Here is a 17,833-nt window from a genome sequence, read left to right as displayed (position 1 = left end):
GTTGAGTGGGGAAAATACTGAACTAGAATCCAGGAGGGCGACGGTCCTGTTTGTCCTGTGTGGCTAGCCAGCTGGATGCCCTCGAGGAAGCTAGTGAACCTTAAATCTGGACATCACGGGGGACTAAATGCCAGCCCTTCCTCCGCACAAATGCACTGAAGGAGAAAGTGGTGTCTTGGTGCTGTTAGCATGTGGAATGTCTTCTTCAATGGGGAACAGATCTCTGGGGAACAAGTTCAAGGGGCAAGTTGGGGCCAAAGTTCTAAGACTTTATAGAGGTGATGAACATAAGTCAGTGTTTGAATAGGGCATAAACAATAATATAAATGGAGCCACTTTAAAATGGAGCTGGAGCTGCCCAACAGAGGAACCGCCTTGCACATCTTATGCCTCAAATCTTCAGAATGTTAAACTGGGCAAAATAACCTTTGGACTGGGCCTACACCACCTGTTGCCCTAGAAACTGTTTGCAAAAGATAACAAAAAAGCAGTTATTAAGACTAATGGTCTGATGGCTACTGGATTAAAAATGAAAAACATGGTTTAGAATTAGCGCCACTGTGTTATGGGCTCTGAACCAATAGAAATACCTTCTTTATATTGATGTAATTGTCCCCCTTCCTTTTCTCAAAAATACTCATTGCCTTTGTCTCCTACCTGGAACACTATCTGGGTTTCCTTTGGAAACAGTGCTTCCAGAATAGCTATTCTTATTGATCTCAACGAATGCTGTTGCCTCTCACTTTGAAGGGCCTTTTCATGTTTAGGTTTAAAAGGACATCTAAAACAACCCTCCTCACAGCGGGGCGTCCCAGTGGTCTGAGCATCCTTTATGTGCCTCCATTTTCCCTACCGAATACTTTGCACATGTCAAGATTGATGGCAAAGTTGTTTGGCTGAGGTAGAGATTCTGAAAAGAATACAGCCAAGCTATTCTTAAACATACCTGGCCTTCATCATTTCTCTTTTTATGCTTGGGCTGCTAATAACAAGTTTTATTCTCTGCTTTCTTAGAAGTCACAGAAAAACTCATGCAGATGTGTACATACACACTATCCCTCTAAAGACTAACTTTCTTATTGAGTGTCGACAGCAGGAGGTACGCAATACAAAGAAAATGGAAGAAATCATTCGAATTTCAGTTTCAATTTATTTTTATATTGCTCTCTAAAATTTTCTATTTTGTATGTTTTTATGATATAAACAATAATAATGTAATAGTTTGTGCATGTGATTTATAAATCAATGTACATATATTAAGAATATTTGCTTAACACACTTTTTTTAATGGTAGGGTGCAAGTTAAAAAAATTGGAGACCATCCGGAGCACACCTCACTTCATTTAGGTAGACATGTTGTCTGGAAGGTACTTAGGGTTACCAAGGGACGCTTATACGGCTACCAATGCTCTACATCCAATTCCTCACAACATCAAGGACTTTCCAAGCCTCTTCTTTTTCATTATAAAATAGAGAAATTGAAAACCAGCTACTGAAAAGTGAAGCACTTTGAAGAAAATGTCTTCCTTGGAAAGAAAAAAAGACCTTAAAAATCTGCATGGATGATAAAATCCTGTCATGGGACCAGAGGTGGCTGGGCTGTCTTATTCTCTATTTTAGTATCAGAAGGACGGCCACTTGGGTTTGAGGAGCTGGGTGGATGCGACAGAATGAAGTCTAATGGACAAGGTCCATGGTGGACCAACCTGTTTCCTTTGTTCTGGTTCGTAGACACAGATAGTCTGTGGCCTTGACTGTCATCCTTTAAAACTCTTTTAGGCTGGAGGAAGATTTAAATAACATTAAAAAGAAACCTCTGCAGATGTCATCAACAATGCAAAGGTTAACTTTAAGCACTAAGTTGACTGGGCCACCGGGTGCCAAGATTAAATGTTATTTCGGGGTATACACGTGTGGGTGTTTCTGGATGAGTTGGCATTTGAACTGGTAGATTTAGTGAAGTAGATTGCATTCCTTGATGTATCATCCAATCGATTGGATAGAACAGAAAGGCTGAAAGAGGAGGAATTCACCCTATGCTTCCTGCCTGCCTGCTTGAGTTGGGACATTTCTCTTTTACTGCCCTTGGACTGGAATTTATACTGTCAGCTCTGCCTCAGGCCTTTAGGTTTGGACTGAAACTACAGGCTTGGCCTTCCTGAGCCTCCTGCTGGCACACAGCAGCCTGAAGGACTTCTCAGCCCACAGTCATGTGGGTTCAGTTTCTCATAATCTGTCAAGCTCTGTCTCTCTCTCTATATATATATATGCATCTCTCTCTCTGTTCATCTCTATAGACATCTATATATCTATATCTATATCTATATCTATATCTTTACCTATTATCTCCAACTGGTTCAGTTTCTCTGGAGAACCCTGACTCATACAAACAACAATCAAAACCACCTTGGTTTTTTTACTTCCTACTGTAATGCAGTCTGTCCATCTGAAAAATTCTTCATGGTTCAAGAGGTAAACAGAAAGAGTTTTCCTGGGAAAACTCTGGTCTATCGGACGGGTAAATAAGAAAACGATGTCCTCAGTTCTGAGACAAAGGCACAATTTATTTAGTCAAATTATTTCACAACAAAGTCTTCAGTGACAGTTGTCAGCTTAACACTTAATATAGTTTAAAAAGGTCAAAGGTTACCTGCAAAAATTATATATATTTTAATATCTAAAAAATATATTGCATATATGGGGTAAGAAAAGCCCTTGTATCCACAAGGGAAGGTTTGCTTGCTCTTTTCAAAGTTGTGGTGACTGCAGTATGTTATTTACAAACATTTCCAAAGCATAAGGATTTAAATGGATCACCCCGCTTGCTTGTCCATGTTCTGTTAAATATCTTTGCCAGTGCTTCTCGTTCTAGTAAAGTCAGCGACGTCAATGTCCTGTTTTTTTTTTCCCCAGCAATAGTCACATTATGCTTTTTAAAAACCCAGCTATAAAAACGTACAAACAGCACAAATGTACAGCTTAACAAAAAGATGTACAAGTTACATTTAAAAAAATAACGACTGATTTGATAGTAACATTGTATTTGTGACCGAGGTCAACTCGTTTATTTATTCTTTTTAATTTTTTAATTATTTATTTTTAATACTGTGAGATATAGGAAAATAACTCTGCATAATTTATACAGTAAGTTGCCTCCGGATTGGGTGACCCTGGACCAATGCTCTGACAAGCGCACAGCGCTTGCGGATCTGTTTGTGTTTAGAAATCCCTAAGACTTTTCAAAGTTCTGGGACCCATTGTCATTATTTAAACAAAAAAACACACCCAGTTATTTAGCTCTCTGTCTTTCAGGAGTGTCGGCAATTGCATTAACATTTCTTAGTTCATATCTTGACTGTTTCTAGAGAGAATGTTCAGCTTAGTATAATACTGCTCACTGAGAGGAATTTTGCAATGCCCTTGGCTCCTTAAATACACATATGTGCTCTTTCTTTTAAATTCCAGTTGGCTGAAAACTTCACTGGCCTTACAACCAATGTTCCAGTTGCCATCCACTGAATTAGGTCCTCCTATAACAAGATCATAAACTTCCTGCCTCTATTTCCGCTAAGTCTCAAACCAGAGCCTAACTGGCTGAGTCCACAATTCTTTATCATACTGAACCCTACGAGGTCCATGATAAGACCCGTGTGTTGATAAGAAACTCCTTTGGTCATAAAAATATAAAGGAAATTTACAGCTTCTCTCATAGAACCATGATTCAACCATTCCAGTAATCTAAGTGTTCAACTCCTGATAGGAGAGTGAGAATCCAGACTGGCCTAGCTAGCCCACAGAATTAGCCTTTTCTTTGTTCAAGGTAGACGAAGCAAAAGTTACCAACATTAAAAAAAAAAAGCTTTTTTTTTTTTTAGAGAACAAATACAAAGGTTCTATCCGAGAAGAAAGAACATCCAGTTTTGTTTTGTCTTCAAAGTCACGTGAGTCCAAAGTATTCCAGGAAGTGTGAGGAATGGGGCTTCGGGGAGAAGGCCACCGATGATTAAGCTTCTAGTAGTAGCTGCCTAAGTGTGAGGGCACGTGGGTATTAGGGTGGCGGGGGACATTGGGGTTGGGGTAGATTCCGCCAGTGGGGGAGGTCCAGTATTGTGAGGCTGCTCCAAAGAAGCTGGAGGAGGTGACGGGCATGGAGGACGGGTGGGGAGGGACAAAGTTCACCTTCTGTTGATGGGCGTGGTAGGAAGGCATATAGGAGATATCAGAAGGGTACTTGTACATGGACGACTCGGTTGGATGTGGCTGCAGAGCCTGCGCGATGCCGTGGAAGTCAAATTTGTAGGCATACCTTTTGCCATGCACTTTGGTCATAATGTTTTTGTCGTAGTAGTATCGGAGGGCCCGGCTCAGCTTATCATAATTCATGTTGGGCTTGCTTTTCCGCTCCCCCCAGCGCCTGGCCACCTCATCGGGGTCCGTCATTTTGAACTCCCCATTGGTCCCCTCCCAGGTGATACAGCTGGCGTTGGCACTATCAGAGAGGAGCTCGAGGAGAAACTGCCACAGCTGGATCTGCCCGCTTCCTGCAGGTAGTGAGACCATGAGAAAACATGTCAGCCCGGGGAAGTCGGAATCAAATCCCCTAAATGCAAGAATTCCCTCAACCTCTCTTAAGAGACCCTTTATATCCTTTTACATTCAGAATCTCCTTGGCAGCCCCTTCTTTTCATTGTTGACTTCCTTTTCTGTGTGCCACTGAGATCGGCATTATAAGCATAGTTAGATCTTAAAATAGTCTGCCCCATGGCCTCGTGAAATGCACTGTGGGTAATGAGGTGCTGGATTGCCCAGAACGAGCTGTGTAATTTGGGGCAAGCCACACCCCCAGCCACCCCTTTTAGCAAGATGCTTGAATTTACTTCTTCTGTAGAGGCCCGAATCACTGTCCATCTCTGCTTCATGATGCAGTTCCCTAAGCTGTTCCATGTCCGGGGAAAGGAGTCTGAGCCAGGAGATAGCCCTCAGAGTCACAGGGAGAAGGTGTGGCCCAGGCTTTAGGCTGTCAGGACCTGCCATGCTCCTTAGCAGAGCCCTGGCACTCAGCTCCCAGCTCTAAGTTCTACAAGGAAGAGCTTGGGCCAAGAGGAGAGCTGAGTGGCTTCCTTTTCCTCTGGGTAGAAATGGTCAGGCACTAAAGAACAGTCCAGGAGACATGGCAGCCTTAGTTCCCTGGGGCCTCCCTCTCACACAGGGGCCTACAGGCTCACACGCTTGGGGACTTAATTTAGAGCTCACTTTGGAGTTATTTTCTTTATAATAAACCCTTAAAATACATTGTCAAATGTATTTTCTCTGCAACTTTTCATAAGGCCAGACAGCTTGGCAATGCTTCCTAAAAATCAAGAATAAAATACCTTTGAGATATTTACGTTTGTGCCTTGCATGAGGCAGAGAACTGAGAGCCCACTGGGGTTGCTTCCTTCCCCTAACCCCCGACTTACCCTCCTGAAACTTCTGCCTGTGCCATTCATGACTAATCGCAACCTCTGTGCAGGTGTGCAGTGCTAATACATTTGTTTCCCACCAAATACATCACTGCCACCAAATAACAAGCCCTGACCTCTCATTTGTACACTACAGAAACAGGTGTTGAATATTTTAAGGAAACAGTACATGTTACTGACCAGTCAGGTGTCTGAACTTGGGACAGAAGTCTCTGTGACCTCACAAAGCTATAGAACATTCTGGAAAAAAAAACTTGCATGCCAAAGTCAACTCACCGGGGTTCGCTAGGCGACTGCTGGTTGGGCCCAGGATCTGATATGGATCTAAGGAAACAAAAAAGGAAATTGCTTTATTGTTATTAAAAATATAGAAACAACAGCATTAACAATAAGACTACCCCAAAGGTTTATATTTTTATTTCAATATCATATGAAAGTCTTATTTCAGAACACTTGACTGTTTTGATTTGCAGACTCCGAAGATCTTGATCACAGTTAGGTTCATCCCAGTATTTAGAGAAGCAACACAAATAGTAACAGCATTATTTTTTCATATTTGGTGTCTAACATTTGTAGGTAATGCTGTTATTACCTAAAACAGAGTAATGAAACCATTTGGAAAGGAGCTGGCTAATATTTAATCATAATGAATAAGGTATACATGGTTTATTAAGTGGGCCTAAAGAAAATCTAATGATTACTGGTCTTTAATAGCTCTACCGATTGCTGACAAAGTTACACACCTCTGCTTTTCTGAGGTAGCATAAAATAGACACACCTGGAAATCAAGCAGCCTGGTTTCAAGCCACAGCTATGTTATAAACTAAACTCACTAGACAATCTCGGGGTCTTAATTTTCTCATGTGCGAAATGAGTGGGTTGGGCTACTGGATTCCTCGGTTCCCTTCTAGTACAACATTCTGTGATTTTAAGCTTGGAAATGTCAACACTAACCAGAATCTGTATTTTAACTATAAATGACTATTCTTGATATCTCAGTTTATTTAATATTTATGTAATTATTTACCTAAAAAAAAAATCTTTGCAAATTGGTTTTACATGAGGTTTGTCTTTTTTTCAGGTGAAGAGATCATTGGCCATGCTGTTAAAGGTTTGGTGCCATTTTACTCTTTTTTTATTGTTACAATTACAATTTTTAAAAATCAACATGATTTATGGGTTTCTACTTAGAACCATAAATTAACTTGAAGAGTCCGTAAGGCCATTTAGTTCACCCTTTTCACCCACATAGTATAACAACAAAAATGTTTTTGGGAGGTCACATCCGATTTTGTTATTGGGGATTCATTAAGTCCTTTATATGAAATCCTGTCTGTCTTGTTTCTAAACTTTCCTGATGACTTGTAAGTCAATTTCCTAATTGCTCTCTCTTCAGCGGAGATGGCAAACAGTGTTTGTCCATCCCAAAGCAAATGGCTTGTTCAGAGTGTAATGTCAACCGGGTCACATAAAGCAGACACGGCCGGCCTCCGGAATGGGCACAGGAGCTGTCTGCAGTCACTGGAAGGATCTTCATACAGAATGCGAGGAAGATTTCTCCAGAGTGTAAACTAGAAAGATTGAATGGAAGTTATAGGGAGGGGACTCTGGCTTGAATACTGTAAGTGAGCCCAGCTAGGTAGTGAACTCCTTGTTGCTAAAAGTATTCAAGTAGAGGTGGGGTAATCATAAGGCTGAGAGGTGACAGAAGGATTTATAGACCTAGATGTCTCTATCCTTCCCAATACCAAAAGTCTCCAACTCTATGGCTTTAAAAGTTCCCCTGCCTAAATTGTTAAGTATATGCATCACAGGACGAAGGTATTTCTGAAACTAAACTCGGTGAAACTTACATAAAAAGGCTTGGAGGGCACTTGGACGTATTACAGGTCTCCCTGGGCCTCAGTTTCTTTATCTGACAAAATGAGGCATCGGAACATTTTATCTTTAATATTCCTTTCACCTCTGATATTTAACAACCTGGTTCCAGTGCCCGTTACTTGGTTCACAGAGCTATTACGGAGAACCAGACAGAGGTCCTCCGTCGAAATGGGACGGCAAGCCCAGCCTGTTGTTTAGACCCCCTTCCACTGATCACAGGGAACTGCTGGCCACCTATGAAGCAGAAAAGGAACTGCACACCACGGACAGGTACCTGGTTGGGGCCGTTGTTCAGTATTCTTACTCATTGTCTGCGCTCCTGCAAGGGGAGGACCTGTGGCAGGAGAAGAAGAAGCACGTCACTGGGGCCAGGCCCCATGAGGAGAGAGAAACATCTCGTCAAACGCCCTCCGGAGGGAGGAGAAACGCACTTTTTTCACTCATTCACTCACTTACTCACTCACTCTCTACGCACTCATTGATTACTTTTATTTTATAAATATTTATCTGGACTCTACTATGTGCTGGCACTGCTCTAGAAATTCAGCAGTGAACCAGCAGCTCCCAGTAGAACTTACGTGTGAACAGTGCAGACAGCCATGAGCGACAATACACATTATATAGCACGTCCCATGGTATTGGGGCTATGGATCTCACTTTTAAATAGACGATTTAGAGAGGTCCTTCATGAGAAGGTGACATTTGAGTCAAGTTCGCCTGCTCTTTGTGTTTCCAAGTTTCATGAGCTCCCTCCATTGCTGTCATGGAGCCCCCACATTAGATCTGCATTTTCTATTTTCAGTTTTTTTGCGTGGGCTAAGGCATAGGCTGACTGCTACCTCCATCACTCCCCTCTCTTCCCACTGACCCACCATATGCTGTTTAGGCGGTTTAATCTCTACACCATTTCACTCCACTGTCCAGAAACCTTCGTGACTCCTCACTGACTACAGAATTAAGGTCAAGCCTCACAGCATCCTCTGTGTCCCCTTCCTTACCTTTCCTGACTCCTTTCCCTTCACCCAACCTGAACTCCAGGAACCTGGAGTCCTCACTGACAGCCACACATATCAACCTCAATGTCCTTCCCTGGCAGCCACTTCTGGGAGGGTCTGTCTTGCCCATCTCTGCAGGTCCGGATCCTGCTTGTCTCTCTGGAACCAACTCAGATGGCCCCAGCTGCGCAGGGCCTCCTCAACACGCCCAGATAAAGAGCAACCCATGAAGAGGGAAGCGGAATAGCCCCCCTGCCCCGCAGGTCCGTGCCGACCATCTTTGTGAACCCCAAGTGCCAGATGCTGGGCACAGAGTAAACAAATAATTCGTATTGAAAGGAATCTTCATTCTTAGTGGGGCATAAATTTGTAATCCCAACCTCTTTTTGAAAAGAATTCCCTTCAACATCCATTCATGTGCTTGATATTTTACTTCCTAGGACTAGCAAGACGGGCACATTTCTGGTGCGGGAGTTTGAATCATTCTCCCCCACCCCCCATGGGAGATTTTAGGTCAGACTTCAACACAAATTGATGTCTCAGACCCCAGCCACCTCCTCATCAGGTTATCCTCCATCTAGCCTTTCATGAAATGGGGACAGTGACATCGATGTGACTAAGCTTGGCAGTTTGAGCAGCCAAGTCATAGAGGTCATTATCATCACTTAAATCCAAATCCAGTGACCTTTGTTCGCACCAAACCTTGTCCTGAGAAACCTTCTGCCTTTAACAGTTCTAAAACCAGAGGCAATGAAATGAAACTCAAAAGTCTGAACACCCCCTACCCCCTTTTCAAAGAACCAGTATCACTGACAGGTCCTAAATTGGCAATTAGTTTTGATGTCCACTCAATAAACAGAAAAACAAAGGCTTGCTCCTATCCTTTTTTTTTTTTAAATCTTATGACTTTGTTCTCCACCCTGTCCTTGGACAAATGTTTTCCACCCGAAGAGAGAGTGGCATTTACTTACTTTTGTTGAGGCCAGAATTCATGTTGTTGCCCCATCCTCCTCTCCTGACTGAGTCGTAAGAAGGGTCTAATAAAAAACAGCAAATAGTTGTGTATCAGCATCTCCTGCTCTGCACAAAGATTGCATGCAGACGATCTTTTAGTACTCAGGAGAAATAAATAAAATTTAATTCAGCAATTATTTTATAGCATCACTAAATTCCAGAAGTGCACTCTCACCCGGAGGTAAAGGCGGGGTGGGTAGAAGGAACATGAATATTTTGATTGGAAACCGAAGTAACTGTAAGAATCCTGAATTTGAAGTAAGAGGATTGGTTCAAGTTCCGTCCCTGGCATTACTGATTGTGAGACCTTGGATGAATCATAAGATATTCTGGCATTTGACCTTCTTTAATATGAAAAAAAAATTTACATAATTTTTCTACCTTACAGGGTTGTGCTTGTTAGGAGCTGAATGCCTGTATCCCCCCCGCCCCCCCAAATTCATGTGTTGATACCTAATCCCCAATGTGATGGTATCAAGGGGTGGGGTCTTTGGGAGGTAATTAGGTTGTGAGGGTGGGGCCCTGGGGGATGGGATTAGTGGCCTTAAAAGAAGAGGCTATAGAGCAGGCGTGCCCTCTTCCTGCCACATGAGGACCCAACAGGGGGTCAGCAGTCTTTGGTGCAGAAGAAGCTGCCACCCAAATCTGGTGGGGTCGGCACTCCGACTTCCAGCCTCCAGATGTGTGGGAAGTAAGTTTCTGTTGCTTATACATCCCTCAAGCCATGGCACTTGGTTATGGCAGTCCCAACGGCCTAAGGCAGGTGATGATGAAATGCTGTAACATAGGTGAGGTATCTTCTAAAGCTTCCTGCAAAATAAAAACTAATGCAAGTTGAGAAAGAAAAAAAATGTCTGTAGTGATTCCAAAGAGAGGGGCAGCGTCCAGATTCAAGACTCCATGAAGAGAATGTCTCAAAGCCCACCCATGTTTCAGCCCCTTCCTTCAGCATGCTGGCGTTGTGGGTGAGGTCTCAGACGTGTGAGCACCTGCCAGGCTCCCCTAGGCCCTCTGCTTTTCTTCTGAGAGTAGAGAAGGCTGGGTCTGATGACCACAGAGAAAAGAAAAAGGCCAGAGGCATTGCTGGAAAGGGGGCTGGATCAAGAAATGAGAAAATAGAGAGCTGCCTCCTGCCTGAAATTGACTAGAGCTTTGTGTCCACATTGCCACGGGAACTCCTCCATTGAACTTGAACATTTGTGACCCCGATCTCTTTCTTGGGAAAAAAAAAAATTCCACGTGCCTCCAGAACTGTGTTCAGAAACATCTTCACTAACTGGCTGGGACTTCCCCTTTTCCTTTCTTGTAGTAGGACTCCCGTTGTGACATTGAGCAGGAAGAGCAGAAGAGCTAAGGATACAGAATGATGACTTTCAAAGTCTTCCCACGAGCAACAAAGAAACCATGAAAACCATCTGAACCAATGGAGCACAAACCTCATCAAACAACGCTTGACGGGGTGAAACGCAAACCATCCCCTCGACCCCTCCTGAGCCACGAACAAAGTAAAACAAGAACCGCAGAGGCGGATGGGTCCTCTGATGGTCTGTTCTCACTGTTTCTGGCCGAGAAAAACCGAAAGACAGAGACAGTTGTTTTTTTTTGTGTGGAAAAAAATCCACGTGCAAGTGCACATTCCTCCTGGCTCTGGAAAAGCCCATGCAGTTTTTAAATTACAGTATTTAGCAACTGGAATGAAAAGCAAGCAGAAAGCGAGGAGGAAGGGGATGGGGAGAGAGCGCAGGGATGGAGACAAAAGAGAGACAAAGCTCACCTCATTGAAGGGATCTGTTTTTATTTTTATTTGACTTTTTTTTTTTCACAATTCCTCCTGCCAATAGATTCTCCTGCTCGCATAAAAACAGAATAAAACAAAAACAAACAAAAAGCCCAACTTGTTGACAAGCTTGGAATGAGGTTGGCGGCCCTCGTGGGCACTTTCCAGACGGCCTTGCAAAGGTCTGCAGACTGTGTGCAGCGCTGGTATGAGCTAAAGGACAGGTGAGGTTCTTCGAGGACGTTCCCGGGGTGGGGACGCTGGTTAGGCCTCCAGCACTTTACTGCAGTGACTTCTGCCGTGCATGGTGTGCTTGGCCACACAGTGGGTACAGAGTAATAGGAAATGTGACCTCTGCCCTTGCATGTAACTCTGAGAAGATAACTAAGGTTGTGAGGAAATACGGGTAACGGACCCAAGGAATGGCTGGTGCAGTCCAGGCTGCTGGAGGTTGGTTAGGAAGGGGAAGGTGAGTGTAACTGGCCTCATGTGAACTAAGTAAGACCCCCTTGGAGGGAAGAGAGTGGGCAAGGCAGACAGACACCAGGAAGCGGTGGGTGATGGGTGTACAAGGGACGTCTGAGGGAGAGGAACAGGCAGAGAGAGAGGGCTGGAGGAGAGGGCCAGGGGCATGTTCAAGGCCACATGGCTGGCAGCCAGGCAAGCTTAATGACCTTGAGTTACAGGCAGCGGAAGCCCAGAGACGCGGGCACACAGCGACGCCGTGAAAACGGTGCGGTAGGGAATGAAGCTTGTGCTGGGGTGCAGGATGGAGGGGCGCCAGGGGAAAGAGCTGGGTCTAGGAGGAGCAGAACAGAAAGTGGAATAGGAAGTGACAAATTCATGCAAAAAAGAAAAAAACAAATCACTAGGTTCCAGGAATTGGCGTGTGTTATCTGAAGTCCTGAGTTGCCTTCTGACTTCGCTACACTGATAAAATCCGCCTCTGAGCTTCGTAATCAGTTTTCCTCCTCGCTCACTCACTTACAGAAGGCAGCCTACAGGAAAGCTGTGCTATATACAAGAACCATTTTCTCTTAGCCCAGATGATGGCTGTGGCTGTCGTTACCATTGACCTCCTGTGGAGTGTTCCTCCTATTCTTTTCTTCTAGCTCCAGGGGCAGAACAGACAAGCAAAAGTCACAGAATGCGTGGATGGCTTCCCTGTAGCCAACAGAGGGCTGGTGATGGTGGGACTTTTCTGTAACTCCAAGTGCCCAATCAGGGTTGAAGCTGATGCCTTACCAGGAAGTGTTTGCCAGCCCCATCTTGGCTGTGATGCCTCAGGGCCTGAAGAGGGCTGCGGGGCAGTAAGACAGGATTCTCCACAGGCCCACCTAGGGGCGGGGGTGGGGGAAAGCCTGACTGAGAGGACAGTGGAGGTCCCTATCAACCCAAAAGTCCTCTAGGAGGTACAAAAAGGAAGTGACCCGAAAGAGAGAGGCCACCAGCAGTCAGCCTGCACCATGTCCTCACTGCAAGGTTAACTGAGCAATCATCAGCAACGGGTCAAGCTGGAGCAGGCTGGGGTCTTTAGCAAAGGGTCCCGGAGCAGCGCCTGGCCTCTGAGTGACCAACACATCCCTTGCCTCCCTCCGATTACTAAAATTTCATTCCCAGCTCTTTGATGGCAAGTCCTGCCACTCACACCTGAATCTAAAAAGGACAGCCAGCTTCATCACCGAGGAGTTTAACAAATGCACTCTCTGGGCACTGGGCTCTGTGGGGACATCCGCTAAAGGTAAGATTTAAGTGAAGACCAGAATTTCTGGAGTATGTCCTACTGCAGAGACAGAGTAGGAAGATGAAGGGGACCAATGGCAAGAACCAAGGTCTGGCCTTCTGCCTTGGAAGAATCTGGGCAGCCTTGCAGACTGAATGAGATCTCCAAGTAAATACCTGGCACAGGGCCTCGCACCGGGTCAGACGTGGAAAATGTTAGCAATTGATATTATCATTTGCCTCATTATTATATACCTAAAGAATGTTCAGACCCAGAAACGTGTTCACCAGCCCTACGAAACATACATTAACGTCCCCCTCCCCTCCTGCTGCCCCCTCACTCTGCTCTACTTCTTATTTTTCTACCTGTCACCTAGTTTAATCAATAATTAATTCATGTTCGTTGTCTACTGTCTCCATCTCCCACCGGAATATCAGGTCCACAAGGGGAGGGGGCTTCCTTCTGTTCTCTGATATGACCAAGCACCTGGAACAGTGCAGGTACACGATAAATATCTGTTGAATGAATAAACAGATGGACTGATATTTTCTCTGTCTTGCTAAACATACACATTGCCTCTCATTCGTCACTATTTTACTAGCTGAGGAAAACTCAGGGCCCCTACCCTTACTTCTCCCCACTAAGTCATCTCCAGGTGACCTAAGTCTAGGTGACAGTGACGAGCATAGACTGTATTAACCCTGTGTGCCCTCTGAGTACCATGGACAACAATCCACCTGTTACAGGCAGAAGCTAAAAGTCGGTCCCCACAGCGAAGTGAAGAACTAGATGCCACTTATTGAAGAGGTCTGCATTTTATTTTACATATTTTTAATGTCATGGTTGAAATCAGCATTTGTAATTTTCCCTGCCAAAGGTCATGCAAGGGCACAGTTAGCAGTGCGGTCAGCTCTCGTCCCAGACACACAAACAGAAGTATGTCTGCAACCTGAATGAAAATGCTTGGACCGGGGGAAATGAGCCCCGCCACTCACACTCCTGTGCAAACACAGTCTGTGGTGGCTGGTCAGGGCGTGGAGACTGCTCGGGTAGGTGTGCTGATCCACAAAGCCACCTGAGTGAGCACTACCCCACCCCCCGACACACACACACCTGCAGTACATATGGTGCCTGCTGTCCACTTGCTGAGAACTGACTTCTGAAAACACAAGCCAAGGGCGCGGTCGGTGTGACTGTCAGGGACCAGCAGAGGAGTTGACAGTCTCAGAACTGCCATGTGGTGGCAGATTGCTTTGTCAGCAGAAAAGCACACCTCGATTCTGACAAACTCACTTTTGACTCCAGGGACGGCTGCCACTGCCTGGCTGGAGAGAGCACCAAGGTGACAAATCCCATTGGGATTCTTTTCCAGATGAGTCGCCATCAGGGTTTTGCCTGGAGTTTGTGGTTTGGGGCAGTGCCGAGGTCACCTTGGTCAAAGCAGGGAGAGACCGGAGCCTTGTTGTGGGGAGTCTGGGTGCTGCTGGGCACTGCGGGGCATTCTGCCTCCCGTGTATAGTGGCCCAAACAGTATCTCCATTGTGGGACGCTCAACGTGTCTGACTTTGACACCAAATGGCCTCTCAGATTCCAGGAGAGCCTCCCAGGGTAGAGAAATAGGAGCGTGGAGATTTTTTTTCTGAAAAGTCCCTGCTGGAAGAGGAAAGCTTTCACTGGATACGGACTTCTCATAGACATCTCAGTGTTAACTCAGTTTCTGTGTGAAGCTTTTCAACGGGTCTCGGAAATCTGGCTGGACGTTTCGGGAGAAACAGTTCCTTTTGCTCTGATGGCTCCAGTTCACTGTCTGGGGGCCCAGTGTCCCAGGCAACACACAGCCCACCACTTCATTGTGACCTCACCCTGACGCCAAGGATGCGGTGACATTGGCACACAAGAGCCTCTGTCTTCATTCCTTATGGCATAAGGCCACATCCCCGGTGACTTGATGAAAAAAGATGACTCTCCACTGAAACGTCTCATCGAATTTCTGGTTGCTGCTGAGGAAGTGGCAGCACCCCACCCCGTTTATCCTTGGAAAGCCCAGCTTCTCTGAATGCAGCCATTTCAGCCGAGGAACGGGCGCGGCCGCTCGTGCTCAGAGCAGAACCTTCACTTAGATCCAGGCCTCCTTTCTTTGGAAAGAGTGAGTGTGACAAAGGAGGAAGGCTCTAATAAAGAGGACTCTGAGCACCCAGTGGGTTGGGTGTCGTCCAGCAAACCAAAAAGGCTGCTGGTTCAGTTCCCAGTCAGGTTTGCAGGACAGGTCCTTTGCACGTGCAAGAGGTGACTGATCGATGTTTCTCTCCCTCTCTTTCTGCCTCCCTTTCCCTCTCTCTATAAATAAATAAACAAAGAAACAGGACTCTGAGACCCATAGCTGTGACTTTCCTAAGAAAGAGCCAAGTCCAGTAGGAAGAAGATACATGACCTAGACCCCGCCCCCCCAGGAAGAACTGCGTACATATGGGAGCACCGTCCTTGTCACTGGCAGAGGATTGAGCTACATGACCCCCCGCAACCCCTTCTTCCTCTGAGGTCCTGTCCTCCAATGGCCCAGTCTTTGAGGAGAAGCCTACTGGCCACAAACCCAACCCAGGTTGCTTTCCTCTGGACTCGCCTCCGGGATGCCTCTGATGCTGCATCCCACCTGTGAAAGACTGTGCTGCTTCTAGAACCTTCCCAACCCACAACTCAGGACGTGTGTCTTATTTGCCATGGTCTCCACTATAACCTCTGCCAGTGACCACACCTGATGTCTGACCCACAGGCCTGGCCTCCCACTTCAAACAGTGCAAAGGTAACCAGTGCATAAGCAACACACATTTCTATAAGGTGTAGGACACCCCCAGGAAGGCTTCCCTTCTCTCTGGTGGGCCTTACTTCTGCGGTTACAGCATGGCATTTAGAATCAGGTAGCCCTGAGTTCAGATCCCAGCTCTATCATTTGCTCTGTTGTGTGATCTCGGTCAGAAGGTTACTCTACCTTTTTGGACCTCAGGTTCTGCTTCTTTAAAATGGATGAATAACAAGTACTTTATAAAGTTGCTAGGAAGATTAAACAAGTATTTGATAAATGACAATTTAAAAATATACACAATATACATGTAGTCTATACAATCTCCCTTGCACCCTGAAAAGATCTATCTTGATGAATTGAAGTTAAAAAGCTGAGCAAGGAAGGTCTCAGAAAGGATAAGAAACCATAAAGGAGGAAGGATAGTTCCATTCCTGTGATCCTAGATCAGGGATCCCCAAATTGGAATGAAGGGTAGCTCTATCAGAAAGAAGGACGGAAGAAAAGAAAAGGAAAGAAAAAGAAAGAAAAGAAAAGGAAAGAAAAGAAAGAAATGGCTCTGACCAGTGTGGCTCAGTTTGTTGGGCATCGATGCCTGCAAAGCAAAAGGTCTCTGGTTCAATTCCCAGTCTGGGCACATGCCTGGGTTACAGGTTTGGTTCCAGATCAGGGCACGTATGAGGGGCAACTGATCGATGTATCTCTCTCACGTCACTGTTTCTCTCCCTCTCTTTCTCCCTCCCTTCCCCTCTCTCTAAAAACAAACAAACAAATAAATAATAAAATCTAAAAAAAAAAAAGGATTATGCAAATGAGGGACATGGCCCTAAAAGACAGTCAGGGGTGGGGGCTACATGCCACCCGCCGGTATACTGGGCTTAGGTTTTAGGCAGCATCCCCACGCTCTCCCTACTGTCAGCTCCCCCAGGTCCCTGCACAGCTGGCTCTGAAGCTGGGTCCTCACCTCGTTTCAACCCGTTCTATAGGGGCAGCCCAGCCTTCGCCTCAGTGACATCTTATTTTTCAAAGAGCAACAGAGGATCTTGGCTTCCATTGAGCCCTCAGGAGGAGGGAAATATCTAGGGAAGACTTTCTTCAAACTTGGAACTCAGAGAAAAAAAAAACATCCTGGATCAGATTTCTTTTGCTCAAGGATCTTGTCCTGGAATCCAAACAGCGCCCGGGCTCAGAACCGACCCTGCTGCGTGGAGCATAATGGAGGCACTGTGTAAGATATTATATGTGTGAAGGGAAAAAAGACATATGAGAAAAATGCTTGAAAAAGTGGATGGTTTTTAAATATGAAAAGTTTGGAGAGGCAAATGGCACCCGGGCCAGGCACGGCCCTGCCACAGTCACGCAGGCTTCCTGCCGCGCCTGGCCCGCTCCTTTATTTTGCTTCTCCCATGGGCTCCATGTCTAAGTGACACAGAAGTCTAAATGACCTCTTTATTGTGATAAGGCCTCAAAGTGGGGTTTCTGAGCCAGCCTTATGCAGAAAAGCAGTTCATACCGACTAGATTAATTGGATGTCTGCCCAAACTTTCTTCCACGTCGGGCTGTGGGGACCCGACTAAACTGCATACTTCTTGGGTCAGATCTGCCTCAGGTTTACGAGGATTCCAGGTAGGAAGAAAGGAAGGCCAGCAGTGCCCTTAGGTAACCGGCTGGAGGTTAAATGGAGGCGCTCTGTGTCCAACGCCCTCGGCTCTGGGGACGGTCCTGATCTGAACTTCTCACGCTGACATTCCACAGGAGGCTGCCCTCCAGGGAGGCCACCTCGTGTCTGTGCCATGGGTCAACTTTCGCATCTTCTCCTTCCCGAGTTCTGCAGGTCAAGGGGTCCCGTGTAAGAGTCTCATGTCTCGTGTTCTTGTCCTGCTCAGTCACCTAGTGTGATTCTTGGTGCACTTATCGCCCTTGCGTGGTGATAGTCTTTTGGAAGAGAGGGACTGTATCTTAATCACTTTGGTGTCCCCTCCCCCAACACTAGATTATTGGACTTAATTGATATCTCACATCCCACACCACATTCATTCACGTAGCAAACTTTTGTTGCGTGTCTACCATCATGCCAGACCTTGTGCCACGGCCACGAACACGGGAGTCCCTTTGTCCATGGCTTTCCTTTCTGTACTTTGTTACCCGCCATCAACCATGGCCCCAAAATATCACACGGGAAAG

General features: G+C 45.7%; 1 protein-coding gene across 3 annotated transcripts in view; it reads right to left on the bottom strand.

Annotated features, from left to right (window-relative positions):
- Positions 1 to 2,897: 2,897 nt before the first annotated feature.
- Positions 2,898 to 17,833, bottom strand: part of FLI1 (Fli-1 proto-oncogene, ETS transcription factor) — a 119,248-nt gene continuing 104,312 nt past the window's right edge. For all 3 annotated transcript variants that reach the window (XM_090290867.1, XM_090290868.1, XM_090290869.1), the window contains 4 exons: positions 9,310 to 9,375; positions 7,618 to 7,677; positions 5,739 to 5,786; positions 2,898 to 4,541 (listed from right to left, as the gene is read on the bottom strand). In XM_090290867.1, coding sequence (XP_090146993.1) covers positions 4,012 to 4,541; positions 5,739 to 5,786; positions 7,618 to 7,677; positions 9,310 to 9,375 — 704 coding nt within the window. In that variant the 3' untranslated portion in view covers positions 2,898 to 4,011. The remainder of the gene's footprint in view (positions 4,542 to 5,738; positions 5,787 to 7,617; positions 7,678 to 9,309; positions 9,376 to 17,833) is intronic.

This window comes from Furipterus horrens, unplaced genomic scaffold (assembly GCF_987537825.1).
Source record: "Furipterus horrens unplaced genomic scaffold, mFurHor1.1.pri manual_scaffold_11, whole genome shotgun sequence".
In the NCBI taxonomy this organism is placed as follows: Eukaryota; Metazoa; Chordata; class Mammalia; order Chiroptera; family Furipteridae; genus Furipterus; species Furipterus horrens.
This window is presented reverse-complemented; position numbering and strand designations above follow the sequence as displayed.